Below are 14,332 nucleotides of genomic sequence, written 5' to 3'. Positions count from 1 at the left end.
CCCTGCTGGCTGTTTTTTTAATTTTTTTTAGCTCTTCCAGTTCTTTAACTGGCACTGATATGTTTGTTAAATCAAAATCAAAAGAGTATCAATGATCAATATCGTAGTTGTGGTAGCAAACTCTCTCAACTTCTTCATTTTGTGTAACTGAGATTAATTCGTCTTGGTTCCAAAACCAAGAAGTGGAGCTTTACCTCCTGAAAACTACTCCAATTTATTTCTATTACTTTTATAAAGTGTCTAACTCCTCATTATGTGAGCTCTTGGTGGTTATTTAAAGAGACGTTAATTATTTACCTGGAAAATGAAGGTCAAAGGTGGTGCACCATCAAAACTCTTCCTGTAAGAAACGTCTATGAAATTGAACATGAAAGCCTTTCTGATGAGAATAACTGTGTAAACAAAAAGTGAATACAAAGTGAATTTTGTTTTTGTTAATTGTTGCATTGCCACAGGAAGTGCTTTAGACAGGCGTTTCACACAGGAAGTTCATTGGTTGTGCATTGTCTTTTACCACAGTTTCTATATATCCATTTAATAAAAACTTATGAAGTTTTGAGACTCGAGCTGTTTTAAAAGATCAGCTCTAAACTTAATCCTCTTGCATCAACTAGTATTTATATTAAATAAAGATGCCAAGCAGATAACACAACTATTAGCTGCTAAAGTTTCTTTACACAACCTCACTCCTTCATAATCACGAAGTATCATTTCAAGTGGTCATATTATCGTAGACCATGTCGTGTTGAGGAAACATGGTGTGTTGTTTTAAAGCTCTTATGCATTTGCTGAGTTTTCAGGCGTGTGCACATTTTCTGTGTGAGTGTCTCTCCCCCTCCTCCTCTTCCTCCTCCTAGCCCCATGTCTCACCTTGATGTCACTTTCCTTCCCCTGTCTCCCCCCCGTTTTTCTCTGGGAAAGCGGAGCTGTCGGGACACGCCGAGCAAAATCTAATCGTCAGTCAGTGCTGTGTGAAGGTGGGGCTCCTCTTGGGTGTGTGTGCTTTCCATTATCTATGACTCTGGTCGGGACATTCCTATGCTGTGCATCATCTGTTACTTCATAGGAGTGGTGACAACCCCAAGCAGAATAATAAAACACAGAGCAGGAGCCTGATCTGTATTTAAGAGTTCTGACAAATTTTGTACCAACTCTCCTTTTCAATATTAGTTTCTATTTTGTACTGACTCTTCTTTTCGATATTAGTTTCTATTTTGTACCGACTCTTCTTTTCGATATTAGTTTCTATTTTGTACCGACTCTTCTTTTCAATATTAGTTTCTATTTTGTACCGACTCTTCTTTTCAATATTAGTTTCTATTTTGTACCGACTCTTCTTTTCAATATTAGTTTCTATTTTGTACCGACTCTTCTTTTCAATATTAGTTTCTATTTTGTACCGACTCTCCTTTTCGATATTAGTTTCTATTTTGTACCGACTCTTCTTTTCGATATTAGTTTCTATTTTGTACTAACTCTTCCTTTCATTCCTTATGTGACGTTTTCCACCCCAGACCAGCTTTATTACGTCCTCTAATGAAATAAAATGCGGTCGTAGAAGCAGTCAAAACATATTTGTCTCGCATTTTAAAACAACACAGTCAGTTTAAGGTAAATAAAGAGAAAAAAAAAAGTACTTAACTTCTTCTACATAAAAACTCTTTATTGCTTAAAAATACACAACCTACCAAAAATACCTCAGAGTACAGAAAGAAAAATATAAGATTTCTTTTTAATACAGTAAAGCACTGATGATTTACAGTGAAAAACCCACACTGAACACAAACACTTATGCCCATTAATGGTTAAAACTTCTACCAAAATGATAAAATACATGAAGCTAAGCAGCTCCGGGCTGGAGAGGCAAAGCATCAGTTGAAGTACCGACTCACCCAACAGCAGAGTTCGTCAGAAATTCAGGGTATAAATCTAACAAAGAGGCCTGATCATGTCTGAGCAGATTGGTGCTGGCACGAAGCAGACGGCGTGAGTAAAAACCAGCTCTGCCACTAGAATGAAACGCTCAAGGATTAACCACAGAGAAAACACAAAGGCACAGTTTCTTTTCACACAGCGAGTCATAGTGTTGGAAACTTTGGTCAGCATTTTATCACCAAACCAGCAACGCCTCTATGGCATTCTTAAAATTCAGGGGGAAAAAAAAACATTATAAAGATCATGTGTAACTGACATGAATATAACATTAAAAACAAAATAATCTAAATGCATATTGTTCCCTTTGAACCAGTATTGACATCCTTATTGAACAATGGCAGTGTGGATCTTGTAATATGTTTCAGGGTGTTAAGATGATTTTTTTTTTTTAATTTTGGTTTTGTTTCTTGTAGTCCTTCAATATAATTAATTGCTGTAATAACAAAAAAACAATGAGGGATCTGGAGTATTTCTGTGACAGTTTAGCTAAACATCTGCACCAATGTGAATTCAGAACATCTCTAATTCTACTATAGCATCAAGACAAGTCAATTGGTTTCAAACGCAGCACAGCATTTCTTGCCTTTACCACATAAACGCAGCAAAACAAAGAAACAGACTGTAGGTTTATTAAAAAAACACTTTTTTAACAAACATGTACGTTTCTGATGGTACAGATTACATTCAGCCTCTTCAGGCCTTCCTATCCTTCGTCTGCCAGGCTAAACTTGCAGAGTTAATGACACTATGGAGACCCAATATTTGTCAAATTACACAGTACAATGTAGGGTGATAAACATTCATTTATCCTGTGCAAAAAAAATAATTCTGGATTGCTTGTGGTTTATACAAAACTAACTCTTTTAAAGATAAATGCACTTGGGTGTTATTGCTTTGAGAATTACAGTGTGCGAAATTCTGAGGAAAAAATATGGAAAGTGTCTAGCTTTGTTAAAAAAAAAAAATGGGAGGGGGTTGAGATGCTGAAAAAAATCTAAAATCAGGATCTGTGTGCATTAAAGTTAGGGTGGTCCCCAGTTACAGTCCACTTTGTTCAGGGATAGTAGGGGAGGAATGCTTCCAGTGTCGAACAAAATTTTAGTTTTCAGTGACAGAGAGAAGTGGGGGTGGGGGGGACTACTGTAACTCGGGGGGGGTCGGGAGATTCTGTCGCTACTAACGAGTGATACAGTAATCGATCTTCTCATCTCCGTTTATCTTTGGTATGCAAGAAGAAATGCAGCAGAAGATGAAACTGCAGCCCAAGCAGATGATGGTGGCGCCCCACCCGAACCCGTAGGCCCAGGTGTATTCGTATTCGCCCTCGAAGATCCTGTCGTTGAAATTGACGGGGTAGATGATCAGACCGATGAACTGGAGGAGCGCTGAAGGAACAGGCGAACATGTTTGATCAGTGTTAAAGACCAAGAAGCAACTTAATAACTCTCATCAAAACAGTAATTAAATACTGTGAAAGTTTAGCTAACTTCCATAGCTTCCTGTGAAAGTTAGCTAAACTTTCACAGGAAGTGAAACTTTCACAGTATTTACTTTTACTTACAGTATTTAACTAATTAACTAACTAAAGTTAGCCAACTGTAATTAGCTAGCTAACTTTCACAGTTATCTAGCTAACTTTCACAGTGGCTGGGTTTCTGTGAAAGTTAGTTTAGCTACTGTCTCAGATGAAAAAGGCAGTTTTCCTCCTAACAGAGGAATTAGCAAACACCTGGTGAAACTGCTAGTCTACATGTGAACTGTTTCTCAGTTCAGTTTCATCGTGGAGAAGCATCGTTGTGATGAAGTGCTGAGTGTTGGAATTTATCGAGGTTCTTAAAGAGACAGAGACCCAATTTTAGGGGATCAGTTATGATGCAAAGTTATTTTTGAAAATATAGAAGGTTTTGATAGTCATTATGCTATCAAATGACGCTATGTGTCTGGATAGCACTTAATGCACCCTGTAACATTTTATTATTCATTTCAAATTATTCATACACGTTGAAAAACATTGACTTCATTCTTAGTCACACAGCCATCTGGGCAGGCAGACATCACTGCTGCTGACTTCAGCAGCAGAGTGTGGAAAATACCTTCACGTGACTGTGTGAGAGCCACTTAAACAAATTAAAATGTGGAGTTTGTTGATAGTCCTTGGCTGAATGGCCATCAATCCATACAATCTCTCTTTAGTTAGCAGTTTGGCTGTTTCTTAATAAAATATGACAGACATTTTCTTAACCGGTAAGTTAAGTTTAGGTTAATCAGAAACACCAACTTTATCGTACTTCCGAGTTTAAGCCGAAACTCTGCCTCTGACAAAAAGTGGCAGACTTTTAAACACTTTCCATGTCCTGCTAGTTTGGCCCTGTGACGCATGTTGAGAATCACATTCCTGTTTTACTTTTTGTTCCCACGCTCTACCTGGGATCACTCATGTCAAAGAAAACAGATTAAGTCAGTTGTTGCTATGAGAGCATCACACCAAACTGGATGTTGTGTTTAACCCTCTCATTGTCTCTGCTGCTCCCTAATCATCATCATATCCCACTTAATTAGACTTATTTCTGTCTAATTCTAGCATTCAGTTGCAGTCATTCCTCCTAACCTCCTTCTTTTACATTCATAATATTTCACCCCCTGTGGTCAGTTCACTGTTTATAGTTGAGCAAATTTCCAGAACAATGCTCACGTTTGACCTTTCTCCTGACAAACATCCTTGTATTCAATCAGCAACAGTCTCACAAGTCAGAATAAAACTCTGTCAAGTTCTTCCGCCCCAAAAGACAAACCGGTTTCTGGCAAATGTAACTGATTCGGATTTAAGTTTAGATAGAAAATAGAAGAAAAAGTTAACAAAAGTTTCAAAAACTAGTTGAACATGGGAGCGGATCAACAAATACCATTAAAATATATCTATTTTCATTAGTGAACATGAAAGACTTCAGGATCTGCAGCAGGGTGTCTTTTGGCAGACCATTCAGTACATATTTATGTCTAAATGTTTTGATACGCAGCAGTCTCTTTCACTCCAGTATATTCAGCTTTCATGTGCTACAAAGCAGGAATTGTTTTTCCAGTTTTTGATTACAAGGATGTTTTTTTCTTATTTATGAAGGATTGTGGAAAGTTTGGGGACGGTTCAGCTGACTGAGTGGGAAACCACGCAATACAGCGCAGTTGGAGTCTAGGCAAGTTTGTAACATTGGTGTACGTAAGGTCTGCAGACTGAAAGCTCACACTACCACAAGGTAGGACGGATTAATGAGTAGCACAGATAGAACACCGGCTGCAATGCCTTTAACACAACCAAATCACGTTAGTTGATGCACTGTGTTACTGTGCAAAGTGATTGCTGCAGTTTTTATTCTACTTTACTTGAGTAGGTGGGATTCTATGTCCATGTCAGTGGGTGGATATCTTTATGTTGGAGAGATTGTGTGAGATACTCTCTCCCACAATCTGTCCTTATTATTTAGGAGTAAACTAGACCCAGAACAAAACCCAAACGAACAGAAGAACCACGTAGAGTAAACAATAAAAGACCCCCGCTGATCTCTAAACCAGAATCTTCCTGTTTGTAAACACCTGAGTACCAAAATTTTGTTACTTAATGATCATGCAAATATGTTTCTGTGCATGTGTGAGTAAAGCTTACCAACAATAAAAAGCAGAACTCCACTGGCAACGAGAGGGCCCGAAGAAGGATCAGTACACATGCTAATGGCGCAGATGATGAAAGCAAGGACAAGGATGATGAGGCCAATAATCATCAGAGCTGCCACGGCACGAGCCCAACCTGTAGTCCACAGGAAACAAACAAACAAAAAATTATTAATTTTCCCAAGAAGACAGAATTTCAGCTAGATTCATCACATAAAAGTCAGCAGCTTTAACTCTCAGAGTTCAGGAAGAAAATATTAGCAATAAAACACCTCCAGTTTTATCCCCAACTACAGTAAAATATGTAATAAATATCCCCTAAACATAGTAAAGAAATATCCCACAGCAAGCGTCTTGTGAAACGGTTTCATAAATAATTTTTTTAAATAAATGAATCTGCGTGCGGAACGCATGTCAGACAGTTTGTTCCTTTGTCATTGCTGCGACACGTTCTCATGCAAAACTGCATGAACTCATTGAGGCTGATGGAGAAGGCTTGTGTGCTTTCAACACGCAGACGCCACACCCGCCTGTTTTGCTGATGTCTACTTGAAATTGCACCTCCCTCTGTGTGTTTGGGAACGGGACAGTTTGAAATCCAACCAAATAGCCGTAAAAACTTGGGCTGCTGATAAGTGAGCAGATTTATGACTCATATGTTTTTCCCCAAACAGATGTCACCTGCAGAAGGAGTAAAAGGAAAGGATCCATTAATGATAGAGCTGAGTTTAACGTTGAGCTTTAAAAAAATAAAGTAAAAGTGGGGCCCAATCCAAAAATCTACTGCTAATAATCGAGTTGTTCTGTATTTTTAACAAAGCTGTTTTCCTGTTACCGGATCAACCCACACCCTTAAATTATTCACAGCTATGTTGCTCACTCTGTGTTCAGGTAATGTCTGACTTGCTGCAGCAACAGGCATTTCTTCCTCATACATGAACACGCCCAGCTAGTTCTACTAGTTTAGTCCTCCCGCGCCCTGCGGGATGTGGTTAAATTGCATGCAAGCTCATCGACGACACTGTTCAAAACTGTCAAGTTAGACGCATCGTCTTTACTCTTTACTTTCTTCCCGTTCGTGCATTTCGGCAAAAGCCTAGGAGGAAAAACTTCAAACAATGGCGACACAAATGTAAACTTTCTGCCTGGTAGTTAGTAAAGTGACTGCAATTTCAGCAGCTTTCTAATTTTCAAAACAAACAAAAAAAACAGCTAGGAGAAGCAAAAAACACGTCTTTTTTTCTATAACCCAAAAGCTTGGTTTATGGATAGATTGCACATCTCTAGTTTAAAACTACCTTTCACATTCTTCATTGCAATACTAGTGTGTTAGATGCAATATTTGATAGGATATTACATTTCAAGCAGGTGTTCACACTCTGCACCTAGTAGGCCGACTATCTCCTCATCTCCTGTATTGGATGTAAATCTGTAGTAGCCAAAGCATTGGAGCTTACAGAGGAAGCAACAGTAAAGGAAAAATTATCCAGAAAATGTGGGTTAATTGAATTATTATTTCAATTCTCTGTAATAGTATAGCAGTTAAATGTTTTCCTGACATTATGCAACCCTATTTTAAACTAACATTGAGTAAAAACTGGAGACCCGGTGTGACGGTTGGTTTGAGAAAAAGACTAGAAAGAGCATCATCATCCTCTACTGGCAGCCATTTTGAAATGTGCAACAATCCGATAGGACGTCACTAAATCTAAAATGGTAAAATAAAGCTGCAACTGTCTTCTTTTGTAGTTGTGCTTAGGTAATGTTGTGTTTTCTTTTTCATTTGTAATTGTGCTTAGGTAATGCTGTGTTTTCGAATGTGTTGCGTTTTTCAATTTGTAGTTGTGTTTAGTGATTTGTTGATGGTTTTCTTGCCCTTCAGGGCCACCGTACATTTCCCCTCCAAAATTAGCTATTCTATTTGTTAATACAGGTCGGACATTGTAGAAAGTGAACAAAGACTCATTTTAATGGCGAAAATATTTGATTCTGCAGTCACGAATGTGAACAATAAACAGACAAATGAACAATTATTCTTTGTTTTGCAATCAATATTTTAGCCACTAGAAAAGAAAAGCTCTAAAGACAGATGTGATTTCTTTAGCAGACATTTTCTATTAAAGAATTAGTACAAATTTAGCCAAATAAGATTCAAAATTATAGTCTGGCACAAAAACACAATATCATTTTATCATAATATCACAATATTTGTAATTCTTTATAAAATTTTAGATTCAAATCTGTGACATCGCAGTAGTATTAATAATAATAATTAAATCAGCAATATAAAAACATAACTAGAAAATATTAAAATAAAATGAGTTGTGAAATTTTCTGGGTGAAGTCTGTTCCCGTTTTCATTTCTAACTTTATGTCATTCAGCTGTTTACCGTACGTTTTCTCCTTCCAATAAAAGAGTAAGACTTATGTTGCCCTTACGCACCTTTACACAACAGATGCCACTATTTACACACCAATAAAGCTGCAGCTTTGCAAAGACGTGTTTGTTCATGAACATTCACACGCGATTATTTCTTTTTTTTTCCTTTTGAGCAAACAAAATTACGCATTTTCAAAACTTTCGGACATGTTTCCTCCAGTTTACAGACAATTGCTTAAGTATATCAAAAATCCAATCTGCCAGCACAGCACAGGCGGTTCTAAGTTTAAATCTTTCCGAAATGGAAAACGTTCGGTACAACTCACAGTACCCGTCTTTTATCAATCCAATTTTTTTTTTTCCATTTGAATTTCATAATGAAGAGGACCACAAACGTCTGGCAACTTCCAGGTAAGTTTAAGATGGAACTAATAAACAATACCCGGCAGCCATGAGTCATAATGAAGATGTGTTTACATAATTTGTTTTCTTTTTCCAAACACACCCTCTTATTAAAACATGTTGGTTCATGTTGTTCTCAAGCCACATTATCTGGACGAGCAGCTCCTCCTCCTATTCAGCGCTTTGACACTGAGGGTCTTTGAAAACATTCTTATTCACACACTTCAGCTGGGCTCGTTTCCTCGGCCTCTCAGGTCGACCCTACAAGTATTTCAACCATTAAGACCTCCAAGGAAAAAAAACAACTCTCTCTTATCCAGCAATTTTTCTTCTTCTTCTGGCAGATGTTCTTATCTTTTGCTTTACTGACTCAGGCAACAGAGGGGATCATCCCAAAACAGCAGGAGAGGGCAGTTCAAACTAAACACAAGTTCATGAAATGTGGTAAAAATCAAATACCGAGGCTGGAGCGGCTGATGTTGGTTCTGTGAAACTGGCTTACAGACAGAAATGGTATGAGAAACCAATTAAAAACTTCTTGTTTTATTCCAATGTTTAGTGTAAACTGATAAAGATGACAGGCCTCTCAGATGTTCCTGCCACAACTAATGAATGTTGTCATCATGTCCTGTGTTTATTTCTCAGAGAGATAATTGGGTTGTCGATCATAAAAAAAAAAAAAGTCCGGGGGAAAAAAAAGCACTAAGTTATCAAAGCCTAAAATATAAAATTCAACATATCACAATGACTTAAGAAAGTATTAATATCCCCAAAACAGTTTTTGCAACACACAGTTGTGCATAATTATGAGAGGAAGTTTCTGCAAGGAAAAAATCTTAAAAGTGTGGCGTGCGTAGTCCGTACTTTTGCTCCGGTTAACAGCTAACAACATGTTAACATGGAAAACTTCACTAAACTGAGGTTTTGTTTTTTCTTATTAACTGGACAACCAGTTCTGTAATACTCGCATGATGTTAGCATGATCCCTGATTGCACAAATGTTTTCTCACTTAATAGTGTTTTAAAGTTCAATGCGATTTAAAATTTTAGGAATACCGATTGTTCGAACAGAACCGCACTAATTAATAATCATGCTGTTGCTATGCGTGTCTGTATTCATGCACAACCGAATGTTAAATTGTGAGCGTGGACTCTTTGTGATATATGATTAAATGAATATGCGTGGATGTTCTCAGCAGATCCCGACGTGTTGCAGCTTGCCATTTTCAGAAGTGAGTGACATGTATCGAGTCGTGATGGAGGAGCAACATCGCTGCGTTTGATGGTAAGAAAAGGGTCCGGAAAACTCAAACACGAACCTGCGCAGCAGACAGACGTCTGTTCTGTTCACAGCCACTGTCCTGAGTGTGTGACACTGAGGCATGTGTATCTGACTGGCCCTCTCCACTGAAGGAGAAACTATAAATATGATCATATCTGATTTTAGCAAGTCAGCCTCTTTGAAATCTGCTTCTCATTTGCATGTTGAGCAGGCTAGTACAAACCTGCCCTCCTGCTTTCTTGGCTTGGAGGCAATTACAGGCCGAGAATTGGTTAACGGAAAAATTAGTCTGGAGATAACGATATTGAAACAGAAGCTCTGAATCGTTTTTCTGTTTGCGTGTGTGTTTCTTTGGAGAGGCACAAGTTTTTCTTGTCAGCCCGGCCTCTTTCATTGGGGTAGGGAAACACAAGCTTCACAGCAAATGTCTAAAAAGCTAATGACTTGCCATGTTGTTTTCACTCCTCACAGAACCACTGTATTTTAACTCAAGAATAACTACCATAGACATGAACTGGTTCATAAGTCAGAGTAGACATGCTGCGGGAAGCTTGCTGTAAGAAGGATGGCTGGTGGCGCGACTGTAATTTCAAAAACCACAACCGTCCAAAGTTTGAGAAAGTGGAAATATTTTTCAAACACGAGTACATCTTTTTTTTCTTTGGTGACATGGAAAATGGGTGTTAATAAAGGATTTGAAGTAGATTCTTCTTTCGGCCAGTTGACGAGCATTGCGCAGCAACAGGTAGGGGAGGGGGACTACTGTGTTACTGTGAGCTCCAGACAACCTGAGAAAGTTCTGGTGACTCCATCACTTTCTATGACATCTCATTAAAAAGCTAATTAATAAGATTTAAGGAACATTTTAAAGGTTTTGAACTGTAAAGGTCTTAAAAACTTGATATACCTTCATGATGATAGCGTCTGGTTTGGATTGGTAGCACATTTTGGAGTTGACGTGTTTTCACATTAAAACCCTTTTGGAAGAAATGTATTTATTTATTTTTGACATTTTGATCAAATGTTTTATGTTATTCTTTCTAACATACTCATTTGAACACAGCCCCTTTTGAATGTTTTTAGTTGTTTTATGACAACCCCTTCTCACTTCAAATTTATAAAATATAAACATATTCTCCCTGGAATACTATTTATTTCCCAAAAATGCAGTCACACCAATCTTTTGATCCACGATTGATAAGTCAATTCCCATCTTTTGACAGATCCTTAAACAAAAGCAAAAACCTGAGATGCACCAAGAATCAACCAGTTCCCCATGACTGGCTCTGTTGAGCTATAAGGATCCGAAACTGAAACATCAGCAGAAAGTTTCTCTGCTCATTAAATCCATCAAAAACGATAAACTTACATCAGTGTTTGGCCTGTAAAAGCATCAACAAATAGCAGGTTCAATGTTTTTAGTTTAGCAAGAATCAGTGAAAAGTGTATTATAAGCCTGGCGGGCCACCAGGTTTTTCTTGTGCCCCCACCACGCTAAGCATTGTTTTTTTATTTTCTTTTAAGTCTTTTTAAAATGTTTGCATTTTTTAAGACTTTATAGTTGATGTTCAGGTATTAATATTTCAATCTCAATAATCATCAAGTCATATTTTAAAATTTCCTGTCAACTTTAAACATTTTTTAACTCAAAAACACGACGGGCCGCTGGTTGAATGACTGCCCTAGCGCTCAACTTAGCAAGTTTTCTGGGGGAAGCCTTGTTAACGATACTGGTTTTGACACATTAAAAAGGAGGATCTTTGTTTGTTTTCGTGTTTAATTTGTCTCTGTGTCGTAGGAATCTACAAATAAAGTATTTTGCAAAAATGGAAAACTTCAACTAAAGTAATAACTTTAGAATAATACAATAAATCTTAACTAGTCTCTTTGTGAACCCCCCCTTTCTTTGCTATAAATCTCTGAGGGGAGTAAAAATAAAAAAAAGTTAATTACAGAGGAGAGACCAAAGTTCACTCTGGCTGACTGCCTGCCTGCAGGACCTTCCCAGCCTGAGGTTTTTGGTTATCTCAGGCTTTCTCAGGTTACAGTTTAACGCAGCTCAAACAGCAGTTTGTGTGCGTCCCTAAAAACAAGACTTACTGTGGTCCATAAGGTTCGAGCAGTCCGATTCTCCACCCAGCCATCGGCAGTCTTTCCACATGCTGGAGTAGTGAGTATCCTCCCGGTCCTGGATCCACCCGGACTGGGCCGCGATGGCAATAATGTCAAAAATTATGGCGAAAAGCAGCAGCAGGGGCATGACCCACTTGCACCGTGGGTAGGCGAGCCCACAGCGGAACATTTTTGATCAAAGGGTGTACGAAGAAGGACGGGGAAAAGAAATTAAATGAAATAAACCGGGAGTCCGTTCGAGCTGCGTCTGCTGGTGTCCTGTGAGTCTTTTCACGCCGCGAAGAATCAGACGGTGAAAGTGCTGACGGTAAATAAGAAAACCTGCCCCACCCGAATGAGAAATGTAGTCGACAGCCAGGACAACCCTTTGGAGAAGGGTTGGGCTGCAGAAAGGTAGCCCTGCCCCCAGTGTCAGGTTACACACGGCGACTGAACCCTTTTAAAATCTGAATGGATGAAAAGTAAAGCTGAACTCCGTCCAACACGCGGCAGGTATTTTAAAGGCGCAAGTTGGTGAGTTATGAGGGACAACAGAGAGACGAAAAAACATCAAACAGACGGACGCTGTGGCGCAAGGAGCTGCCACAAGATGGCGGACTAGCTCCACAATAAACTCAGTTCCTTTGACACCAATAATGCACATTCTAACACACAAAAGTTGGGATAAAAAGAAAAAGCTACCTAACTTTTAGGGACACCTTACATATAAGTAAGGTGTCCCTGGAAGTTTAATGAAAAGAGCGACAGGTGACAGTTGAAGGTGTCAGGACTGAGTCAAATGGGAGTCTCCCAAGGGTGTGACATTTTAGCAAGAGAAAGGGGAGTGGTGTCACGTGGTGGTGTACACCAGGGAATCGTCAATCAGTTGCAAAAGCAACAAGAAATTTGGTGTTTCGAAATATACACAGCAAGATGTTATGGGAAGATATGCTCCAGATAAATATCTCAGACATGACACAAAAGACATATGTGGGTTCATACCAGATGGTTGTTTTATATTTTGGATATTTATGCTTAATTATTGCTGCCCGTAAAAATACCCCCACACAATTTGAATTTAATGGAAATGCTGTCACCCAGGCATCTAATTCAACATTTTGCTCCTCCTGTGAAACTTGCTCAAATCTTGATTCTTCCACATGTTTTTCTGCTCAAGAAGAAAAGTACACTTGCTGACTGATGTATCCCATCCCTAACAAGTGTGATGACAAAGAGATAATTAGTTTTATTCACCCCACCTGTCACTGGTTATAATAACATGCCAGACCATTACACGCAGAGCCCTATTGTAAGCACAGCTTTTTCATTGCTGAGTCCTCATTGTGTCAGCTTCGTCTGAGTCTGATGGTAATAAAACGTGGACTGCTCCCTACTGGTCACGGGTGTGTCTCTCACAACTCCTCTGCTTGAGGAATTGTAGCTTCTAACTCGTGAGAAATTGTAAAACGAAGTGGAAGGTAGAAAGGTGAGTCACAGTGCAACTGCGTTTTAGATTTACTGGTCCATTTACTGTCTAATCCTCACCAGTGGTCATGTGATAGGGATTACAACCACAAGTGAAGGAAATCCAGGTTTTGTCTCAAAGTGGATAGAGGAAGGATAATGCAACAAGAAAATCATTTAAAATCTACTGGGAAAATCTGGGGCACAAGGTCTACATACAGATAAAACTAGTCTCAGCTTCTTCCTATAAAACCAGAAATACATTTGAGAAGCCAGTTTTATAGGCTTCTTCACTTTTAAAGCTTGTCTTAAAACTCATCTATTTTACTTGGCTTTCAACTCTAGCGGGATCTAGTTTTAAATTGTATGTTTTTGTTTTTAAACTGTAAGTTTTTATTTTATGTTTTTTTTTATTATTATTATTGTTATGTTGTATTTTGATGTACAGCACTTTGTATCAGCTGTGGTTGTTTTAAAGTGCTTTATAAATAAAGTTGGTATGGTATAGTAGGATTAGGACATTATGCATAATTTCACAGGAGAAAAACCTGCACACATCGATCACGCTGATGACTTTCGCCAGGTGGTCCTTGGTATTTGATAGAAAAGCTATGTTGGTTTGCACAACTACAAAACCACAGACACACCAAATGCTTGTATGTTTTTTCCTTAATCTGCTGGAGATTTAAATTGGAGCGGTGAATAAGGATTTGCCTCTCTAAGATTTCTTACAAGTTGCAATGACGCTGCTCTGACTGCTTGCAACTATTCAAAAAGAGGAGCTAACCTGTAGCCTTATTGCACATTGTGAGGGAAATAATAACTTAATGTCTATCGATGTTAAAGTGAGGTAAATTAAGCAGCACGATTGCTCGACCAGTAAGCAGCTTGGTAAAGGAAATACTTGTAAATACTTTCTTCTAATGTGGAAATTCTTATGGCCGTTTCTTTGTCTGTTTCATGAAACAATCAGCCATTATGGGTTACATTCAAGACTAAGGAGTTGATGAATTGACCTAATACATTCCTAACAAACAAGTAGTTTGCATGTAGATGTTATGCTTCTTTTATACTTCCTTCCCAGTTGCATATTT

The 14,332-nt window shown here is 38.4% G+C and overlaps 1 protein-coding gene across 1 annotated transcript; it reads right to left on the bottom strand.

Moving 5' to 3' along the window:
* Positions 1-1,642: 1,642 nt before the first annotated feature.
* Positions 1,643-12,205, bottom strand: perp (p53 apoptosis effector related to pmp22). The gene is made up of 3 exons (XM_015003175.2): positions 11,763-12,205; positions 5,594-5,734; positions 1,643-3,320 (listed from the first exon to the last, which is right to left on the bottom strand). Exons 1-3 carry the CDS (start codon positions 11,962-11,964, stop codon positions 3,112-3,114), a joined length of 552 nt encoding a protein of 183 aa, XP_014858661.1. The 5' UTR covers positions 11,965-12,205; the 3' UTR covers positions 1,643-3,111.
* Positions 12,206-14,332: the final 2,127 nt, after the last annotated feature.

Source organism: Poecilia mexicana, unplaced genomic scaffold (assembly GCF_051168715.1).
Source record: "Poecilia mexicana isolate PSO_F unplaced genomic scaffold, ASM5116871v1 scaffold_15, whole genome shotgun sequence".
Classification (NCBI taxonomy): domain Eukaryota; kingdom Metazoa; phylum Chordata; class Actinopteri; order Cyprinodontiformes; family Poeciliidae; genus Poecilia; species Poecilia mexicana.
The sequence above is the reverse complement of the archived record's forward strand: the minus strand, read 5'-3'. Positions and strand labels throughout refer to the sequence as shown.